At 46.2% G+C, this 9,403-nt stretch overlaps 1 protein-coding gene and 1 long non-coding RNA gene across 2 annotated transcripts; both read left to right on the top strand.

Annotated features, from left to right (window-relative positions):
* Positions 1-1,345: 1,345 nt before the first annotated feature.
* On the top strand, positions 1,346-2,393 carry LOC112451472. The gene is made up of 2 exons (XR_003040295.2): positions 1,346-1,455; positions 2,152-2,393. It is a non-coding gene; the product is annotated as an uncharacterized LOC112451472 (long non-coding RNA).
* A 1,260-nt stretch (positions 2,394-3,653) lies between these two features.
* On the top strand, positions 3,654-6,329 carry LOC108248511 (keratin, type I cytoskeletal 13). Its single transcript, XM_017437329.3, has 8 exons — positions 3,654-4,139; positions 4,472-4,554; positions 4,737-4,893; positions 5,098-5,259; positions 5,344-5,469; positions 5,761-5,835; positions 5,916-6,061; positions 6,143-6,329. Exons 1-8 carry the CDS (start codon positions 3,690-3,692, stop codon positions 6,255-6,257), a joined length of 1,314 nt encoding a protein of 437 aa, XP_017292818.1. The 5' UTR covers positions 3,654-3,689; the 3' UTR covers positions 6,258-6,329.
* Positions 6,330-9,403: the final 3,074 nt, after the last annotated feature.

Here is a 9,403-nt window from a genome sequence, read left to right as displayed (position 1 = left end):
GTCCTGCTTCTCTCTGAATGTTTCTGCCCACTCAGCACATCTTTGTCCTGAATCTTTCTGCAGTTTTCATTAAAACCCTCCTGCTTGTCTTCACCCAGGGCAGTTTTGACTTGTTTGGACTTCTTCACTCCTGACTTTAGAAAACGTTTGGGCAGATGAGGAGGAGGAGGGTGGTTTAACATCACAGATGACTTAGTCCTCTGAGATTGTTACCAGCAGTTAAATTTGTTCTAATAAGATTTAAATACGTTTTTATTTTTCCCTCAGTGTATTCCATATTTCCATTTACTGTAATTATGGTTATAGTTTCTCTGGAGATTAATTATCTCTGTCTGCTGCTTGTTTTTATATTTTATGAATAGATTGACACGTTGTTTTTGTTTGTGTGTTCATGGCTTGTTGACAGATGTTGAACACACCTGCTGCTTGTTGCCTCACTGAGGAAGATTTTATCTTTCTGACCTGAAAAAGATCAATTAGTCATTTCTGCAGTGAGGAGTAGGAGAGCAGGTTAATCTTTACTCATCTTTAGACAAATAAGACCAGAGGACAGGTGTTTACCCAGAATGCACTGCAGCTGTCAGCACGGCGGTGGAGGGCTGATGGTTTGGGCTGATTCTGGAGTCAGATGTGAGGCCATCTGTCCAACAAACAGAACGGTCCAGAACCAGAACCTCAGAGAGCTGGAAAGAAGAGTGGGCTACAACTCCTCCACAACCATGAGAGAGTCTAAAAACAAATATTTTTATGTCCCCGTGTGTTTGGTGTGTTTGGTGTGTTCGGGGCCCGGTTACTCTGCTGTTGGGTCGAGTGAGTCGTGTTCAGTTCTGACGGAGGCTTCGGGTCACTTGTTCCAGTTTACTCAGATGGAAGGATGAGTTTGGTTCTGGTTCAGTTCATCGTCTCATCAGAGCGAACGATTTGCTACACCTTCGTACGTCTGCTGGGTAGAAACTTCCCTCTGAAGTCATAAAACTCACAGAATCAGTCTGGATCTCACGGAAGTGTTAGATTACCGTCTGACAGAAATTTATGGTTTGTTCTTTCCTCCCGTTAGGCAGCTTATTTAATCACCTCCGCTGATCGTACTGTTCACCTGAAGGACTGAATATAAGCTCCGACTGTTAGGATCTAAGGTTTTTGTATTATGTTTTGTCTTCATATTTCAGTTTGAGTTTATTGTTTGTGTTATTTGTCTCTTCCCTGTGCCTCAGCCACCATTCACTTCTCCTCAGTCACACTCTCTCTCTTCCCCATTCTCCTCCATCTACACCTGCCTCTAGCTCCTTAATCATCTCACCTGTGCCCACTTCCACTAATCACCCTCTGCCTTTAATACCCGGTCACATTCTCTACTTCTCTGCTGGTTCATTGTCATTCTTTGCCTCCCTGATGTGCCGTCCTTCCTGTTTGCTCGTGCCTCCTCGTCTCCCTTTGGTTAATCTCTTGTCACAGGTCTGTTCAGGTTTTGTTTAGTTAATGTTTTGTATTTAGTTTAGATTTTGCTGCCATGTCAGCCTTTGTTTTGTTTTTCTTTATTTAATAAATTAGTTTATTTTTCTGGCCATGAGTCTGCGCTCTGGGTTCTTTTCTGTATCCTCCGATCATGACACCGACAGGTGAGCTAATTTAGGTTCAATAAGGAAAATCTAAGTCAAAGATGGCAGCTAGCAGGGTGGGTTAAAGTTGGCGCTCTGCAGGAGCCAGGAGGCCAACAGAGGGGTCAAAGATCAACCTGTGGGTGTAACAACAGGTTTGTCCACATTTACAGGTTTATAACTAAACAGTTTGCTAAAGGGAGATGTTTACTCTGCTGATGAGGGAGTGAGCAACTCAGAGATGAAAGATAAGTCTTTGTGAGGAGGGTGTGTGGTTTTATCAAAGAATGGGGAGAGGTGATCATAAACATTCGGAGGGTGACAGGTAAGGAGCAGATCAGGGTGAGGGTTCAACGTGACGACAGACGGGAGCAGGAAGCTGCAAACTCCGGCTTTTAAAGGAGTGAAAGTTGGGCTCTTATAAAGGACTACGACCAAAACTTAAGCTTTTATTCTAAAGATCAAAATAAATCAACTTAAAACAAAATAAATTATTTCAAAGCTGTGAGAACAAACAGCTCTAACTTTATCTGAGATATGTTGTTTTCTGCAGATGGTGTGGTTCAGGACTGAAAGAACCGGATCCTGGATCCTGGGTGGTCGGGTCAGGCCTCAGGAGATGAGGAGCTCAGAGCAAAGCTGCTGCTCCTCCTCAGGGAAAGGAGTCACCTGAGGAGGTCCAGAGAACAGGAGGAGCTGAGGAGAGGCAGGTCTGGATCTCCCTCCTGGACGGATGAACTTCTGACTTTCATCGATTTTATGACATTTCATAATAAAAATCAGTGTTCAGATGACTGTTGTTTAATTACTGCTTCCTGGGTTTTTCTGGATGTTTCTTACAATCTAACTCTGCAGGCTCTGTCATATTTTAGCTGTTAATACATCAAAACCTTCGGCTCATTCAGGAAATGACTGCTGGGAATTTTGGTTTCTGTAACCTTTTATATTTTTCAAAATATTTAACTTTATTTCCTTTAAAATCATGGTTTTCTTTGAAATCTGCTTTATCAAACTGGCTCTGTTTTTGTCTTCTGATGCTAGTTTTTAGCTAGCACTGAGCTACTTTCAGCTACTGTTTTGCTTCTTTTAGCTTTTGCTTCATGAGTTTCCAGTTCAGGTCAGCCAGGTCAGATGTGTGTCTGTAATCCATCAAAAACCTCAGCTGCCCCACAATAAGAACAGTTAATCCAGATGAATTTCAGGAAATAAATCAGAGCAGGAGTGTGACAAACATTTCCACCTGCTGCAACAGGAACTGGGCTGACTGGAACAAAACACAACGACTGTGCAGACATTTAGAGTCGGAGTTAACGATCGGTCGGGTGTGATTCACTTCCTTTCAGAGCTGGAGGATGTGGTTGTGCTCCTCCAGCTGCTTCTCCTGAAACATCCTGCAGTCATGGAGAAGATGTTCCTGTTCCAGAAGAGTGGAATTAATGATCTGCATCACAGGGAGTCATGTTAGCACCACTCCAGTTCCAGCTCAAGATGGCTGCCACAACTAATCAACCTCAGCAAACACTAAGATGGGTGGTGGTAGTAGCTGAGAGTCATCCCCGACAGATGGCAGGCGATATGCATTCATTCAAGGATGCTACTTTTAGTTTTTAAACTGGTTCAAAGATTTTCTCACAGATTTGTTGTTAAGCTGGAGACTCTCAGAACAAAGTCTTCCTCATTCCAACCTTCGTGTTGCAGCCTGAAGGCTTCATTCTGACAGGAGATTAAAGAATCGCTGACTTTGGTTTGACCTTGAATTAAACCTCTCTTTTGTCATGATGTTGATTTATGAATGTGGATTTGAAAGCTGCGCTCAGCTGCAGCTGCAGGAACATCCAGAACTTTCTCCTCAGCCTGGAGCTTCTCGTCGTGGCGTCCTGTGAATAATCTGTCTGAACACATCTGTTTCATAACGAGTAAAGGTCGCAGGGAGCCTGCAGCTTACCTGACCCTCCCCTCCACACCCAGCTCAGGTGGCGCGACCCAAACACATTCCTGCCGCTGTGATTGACAGCTGCTTTCACTGCAGCCCCTTTAAATGCCGGCGGAGCCTCAGACCTCCTCAGTCTGACTGAAGCTGCAGCAGAAACCATGACCTCCTCCCTCATGTCCCGCTCCTCCTCTCACTCCATCCGCTCCTCCATGGGAGGATCCGGGGGCTCCATGATGGGCCTCGGCGGCGGCTCCAGGATCGCCTCCATGAGGGCCGGCAGCGTGTACGGTGGGGCCGGGGGCTCCGGGGTCCGCATCTCCTCCTCCTCCTCCATGGGGGGAGGCTACTCCTCCTCCGTAGGGGGAGGCTACTCCTCCCAGATGAGCTTTGGTGGGTCCGCGATGGACGACGGCCTGGTCGGGAACGAGAAGTTCACCATGCAGAACCTGAACGACCGCCTGGCCACCTACCTGGAGAAGGTGAGAAAACTGGAGAAGGCCAACGCCGAGCTGGAGCTGAAGATCCGGCAGTTTGTGGAGAACAAGGTGGGCCCCTCCACCCGGGACTACAGCGGCTTCTACAGCACCATCAGTGAGATCACAGAGAAGGTAAAAACCCTCCTCATCCTCATCCTCATCCTCAGAGCTGCAGGTGCAGAGGAGACACGCAGGAACACATTTAAAAACTGAACCTCAGAGTCTTTCTGTCTGTGAGGCTGGAAGACTCAGCTAATAAACAAACAGCATTCCTCAGATAAAGAAGATGTTCAGCTGAGGATTAAAGCTGAACACAACCACAGGAGCAGAAACATCCTGAAGCTGTGAAATCTCAACCAGCTGCTGTTTGATTCAGTTTAGATTATTAAAGAAGATCAGCAACATTTTACTGATCGGTATCAGAGCTGAGGACTCAGGTGTGATGATGGACTTCCTGTCTCCAGATTCAGGACGCCATCAAAGTGAACGGGGCCGTCCACCTGAACATCGACAACGCTCGGCTGGCTGCAGACGACTTCAGGACCAAGTGAGTCCACCTGATCACATGATCAGTACACCTGAGCAGATCTGGTCTCACTTCCTGTCCTGATGCTTCCGTTAGTTGCTGTGGTCTGATTTCTTTGTGACGTCACAAGTTTTACACCTGTCCTTCGTCTTCGTACCTGTCCCTCATCATCACACCTGTCCCTTGTTTTCGTCCTCCTGCAGGTACGAGAACGAGCTGGCCATGCGTCAGTCGGTGGAGGCGGACATCGCCGGGCTCAGGAGGCTTCTGGATGAGCTGACGATGAGCAGGTCCGATCTGGAGATGCAGATTGAAAGTTTGAAGGAGGAGCTGATCTACCTCAAGAAGAACCATGAGGAGGTGAGGAGCCTCTAAACCGTCCAAAGTCCAAACGTAACATCTGACCAGAAAGGAAGAGTTTTATCAAAGTAGTTAAATTGACACCAGATCCTGATGGGAAAAACTCATTTAGTCTGTGGTTCGACCTCAAACTGACGACTTTTAAGGAGGAGTTCAGTAAACCCTTCCCTTTGTTTGTTTGTTTGTTTGTTTGTTTGTGAGCAGGAGCTGCAGGCCATGCGCACTCAGATGAGCGGCCAGGTAAATGTGGAGGTGGACGCCGCTCCGGGACAAGACCTCAACAAGATCATGGAGGAGATCCGAGAGCACTACGAGGCCGTTGCCGCCAAGAACCACAAAGAGCTGGAGGCCTGGTTCCAGACAAAGGTACACGCCGTAACATCACTTCCTGTTGTCATTTTGTGTGTCCACGTGCACGCTGACCCACTGTGTGTGTGTGTGTGTGTGCAGACGGAGACTCTGAACAAAGAGGTGGTGTCTCAGGCCGAGTCGCTGCAGACGTCCAAGAGCGAAGTGACCGATGTCAAACGATCGCTGCAGTCCCTGGAGATCGAGCTGCAGTCCATGCTAGGGATGGTGAGCGTCGCCACGGCAACACCTCAAACAAACAAACACCACAGAGTCAACAAAAACAGCTTCATTCCAAATACAAAACCTTTCAGATTTTAGACGACATGTTTGTCTGGTTGCTGCAGTTTATTTAGTCCCAAAGAGTTTGTGTTAGATTTAAAGGTGACCACTGCTCTTCTTCTGTGGTTTTTATTTTTTATTGTTTATGTTGGAGGTGAACTGCTCTTCTTCTGTGGTTTTTATTTTTTATTGTTTATGTTGGAGGTGAACTGTTCTTCTTCTGTGGTTTTTGTGCAGAAAGCGTCTCTGGAGGGGACTCTGGCTGAAACTCAGAACAGATACGCCATGAAGTTGAGCGGCTACCAGATGCAGGTCAGACTCGTCCTGTGCCGTTTGTACAGGTGAGGGTGGGAGTGGGCGGAGCTACAGCCTCACCTGCGTGTGGTCTCCAGGTTACGAGTCTGGAGGAGCAGCTGGTGCAGATGAGGGCCGACACAGAGCGGCAGGGCCAGGAGTACCAGATGCTGCTGGACATAAAGACCCGTCTGGAGATGGAGATCGCAGAATATCGGCGCCTGCTGGACGGAGAGGCCGCCAGGTGAGGCTCTCGCACCTTTCAGGACTGAAGCCGACAGGTGATGCGGGCGCTCAGCTCATCTTTGTTCTGATTGGTCCACAGCTCCTCATCCTCCTCCTCTACCACCAAGCGGGTGGTGACGGTGGTGCAAGAGATGGTGAACGGACAGGTGGTCTCCTCCTCGTCCTCCACGACCTCCTCGTCTGTGACCAACTGAAGCAGCCAATCAGGACCTCCTCCTCGTTAACTGACCTCAGATCAGATGTGACAATAAAACCAGTTCAGACCAGCTGATTGTTTCTGTCTTATTTCTACAACCTGAACACGGAGGAGCAGAAACTAACAGGATTTCACTTGTTACTCCTCTCTAATGTTTGAAAAAAGATCATTAAAAGTCTTTAATCAATATATTTTCTCTTTTTTAAAATGGCTTCCAGTCTGACCTCAGCAGAGACTGAGCCTCCTGACAAACATCTTAATGTTGATTGATTGATTGATTGATTGATTGATTGATTGATTGATTGATTGATTGATTGGAGAAGACAACTTTTCAGATATAAATCTGAACCAGGATCACCTGTGGGGTTCCTCAGGGGTCCGACTTCCTGCCCTCCGAGCTCAGATCAGAACCTCTGTTCTCATGTTTCTGTTTATGACACACAGCTGTCCTCGGTCAGAGTGTCTCTGTCCATAACGTCTTTGAGACGAGAGGACAGAAAAAACAGAAGCTCTTTGTCCCAAAATACCAGACATGAGGATTCAACTAAACACAAAAAGTCTTTTATAAATCAGCCGAATATCACCTGAAAAACATTCCAAGCATTAAGAACTAACATTTTTAAGAAATGCATATCGCCCGCTGCCTTTCATCCCAGAGTTTTTCTCATGATGAGAAAAAACAGAGAGTCGGTTTTTCTCAAACCTCGTTGACGACAGCGTGACTCAGGATGACTCTCAGCTACTACCACCCCAGAGTTCAGCTCACTATCTGTACAACTGACTGAACTGTACCCATTGTTGTGTTCTCTACAGTTATTAGATGTGGCGGCCATCTTGAATCAGATGAAGTTTATTCAGTTGTTAATCAATGAAGGATTCATTCTGGGGTTTAAATATAAATCCAACATAAAGTCTTTCATCCATTGCTGCAGCTCTCAGAATTTGAACACACCTGAGGACACCTGAGGACTCACCTGAGGACTCAGGTGTCCTCAGGTGAGTCCTCAGGTGAGTCCTCAGGTGTCCTCAGGTGAGTCCTCAGGTGAGTCCTCAGGTGTCCTCAGGTGAGTCCTCAGGTGTCCTCAGGTGAGTCCTCAGGTGTCCTCAGGTGTGTCCTCAGGTGTGTCCTCAGGTGAGGGACGGTGGCATGCTGCCCTCTGCTGTTCCTCTCTGACGCTCAGAACTTCTCGGCTCGTCTTCACGTCGACATGTTTCTCTCATCAGACTTTAATCAGTGAAGCTGGCAGCAGCAGATCTGCAGGTCGCCTCACGCCCGTCAGCTTCCTCCTCCTCTTCTTCACCCCCGGAGGCTCACTTTATTTCACCCTTCACTCAAAGTAGAGAACAAACATGTTCACACGTCTACGAAATACCACTGTGCAAAGAAAGCTCTTATTGAAAAGTGGTCACTGTGACAGGAGAAGTTTCTGATCCTTTGACTAAATCTCAGAAAAGTCTCAAATAATTTATAAAACCGTTAAACTTTAACAGTCAGCACAAACAGCCTCGTGTCCTGAAGGTCATTATAGAAACCGTTCAAAATGATTGTTAACTTCCTGTTTCCAGTTTTACATCAGTGTGAACGCTGAGTCAGCAGATGGATTCTGCTCCTCTGACTCTAACTGATGCTGCAGACTTTGTCCTCAGAGTTCAGCTCAGTTTCTCTAACTTTTAGATTTTTATAAATATTTAATATGCAGCTTTTCACTGAGAACGTTAGGAACCCTGGAGGTTCCTACCTGCCGTGTTAAAAGCTTTCTGACCTGATTTTTACTGTCCTGCTTCACCGACTCCTCTGAATCTCAGTTTGTTCACCTAAGCAGGTAAGTGATGATGTCACTGATCCAGATGAAGAAAAATATATCAGCATATTGATGAAAGCCGAGATGAGACCCCTGCTGGCCTTGTCTTTGTTTCTAATCAACTTTGTTCAAAACAAACTGAAGTTAGACAGAACGGTCTAACACCTGGAGTTTTCTGAGTTTCCTTCATCTTTCCTGACACTAAACTTGACATCTTGGCTTCCAGCAGTTCCTTTTTTTACTGCCTCCCTGTTTTCGTGTTCGGAGATAAAACAGGATGTTTCAGACCTTTTCAAAGGTTTTCTTAGAAACTTGAATCCCGTTCAGAGCTCAGCTGCAGAGCTTCATGTGGATCTGGATGATGAAGTGGAGGAAAAATGGTTTGGTTTCTGTATGAACTGGTTGATTTGGCCCGCAGCAGACCGGTGACCTTTCAGTAGCTTCACATCTTCAGTTTCATTAATCTGCCCCCTCCCCAGCCTCAGGCCGGCTGTCAACCCTCACAAATTTCACAATCATAAATCTGAAGGTTTTTTTATGTTCAAACAGAACGCTGGGAGCCAATTCTCAACTGAAGGCAAATTATCTCATCACTGAAGAGAACAGAGGGCAGAAAGAAAAGGAAGGTCCACCTTAAAGGCTGTTCTTAAATCCAAACAGAACAATTATCTCCACTCAGTGTTATTAAAGGAAAAACAGAGTTTTGTTTCCACATGAACCAGATTATTTCCTGGTGACTGACAGCAGAGTTCTGGCTGCGGCTCACTGCAGGATAAACCTGCAGGAGGTTCTGAAGCGCCTCTGAGCCAGGCACTGAGCTCCAACATGGCCGACAGCCAGACTGAGGCGAAGCTGCGAGTTTAGTCACATCTGCAGCTCAGTTTACAGATTTATATAACGAGCCAGAGCTCCTGTTCACGCAGGCCCTGAAGGCATCCCGAGTCAGGGAGCGTCCAAAGAAATCAATCAAACGATAAAACTCACAGAAACGGGTCCAAACCATCCAGCCTGCCTCTCTGATGGTATGGGGGTGCATTAGGGCCTCAGGTTTTAGAACAACATCTGCTCCCGTCCAGGACTGTTGAACAGACAGAATGGGACAAACAACCTCAGGTCCAGATGTTTACAGACTGATGAGGGAAACATCTGGAACATCTGTAAAGAGACGAGTTGCTGCCATCAAATTCAGAATTACACGATTTTTTTCCTGAAAATGGGACAGTTTTTAGTTTAGTTTTAACATCTGAGATTTACAAATTAATGTGTTCTGCTTTTATTTTTTATATTTTATGCAGCGACTCAAAAGTGTCAGGATTGGGGTTTAAATTTTAAAGTTCTGTTG

Source organism: Kryptolebias marmoratus, linkage group LG12, assembly GCF_001649575.2.
Source record: "Kryptolebias marmoratus isolate JLee-2015 linkage group LG12, ASM164957v2, whole genome shotgun sequence".
Taxonomy (NCBI): domain Eukaryota; kingdom Metazoa; phylum Chordata; class Actinopteri; order Cyprinodontiformes; family Rivulidae; genus Kryptolebias; species Kryptolebias marmoratus.
Note: the sequence above shows the minus strand (reverse complement) of the source record. Positions and strands in the feature narration are given on the sequence as shown.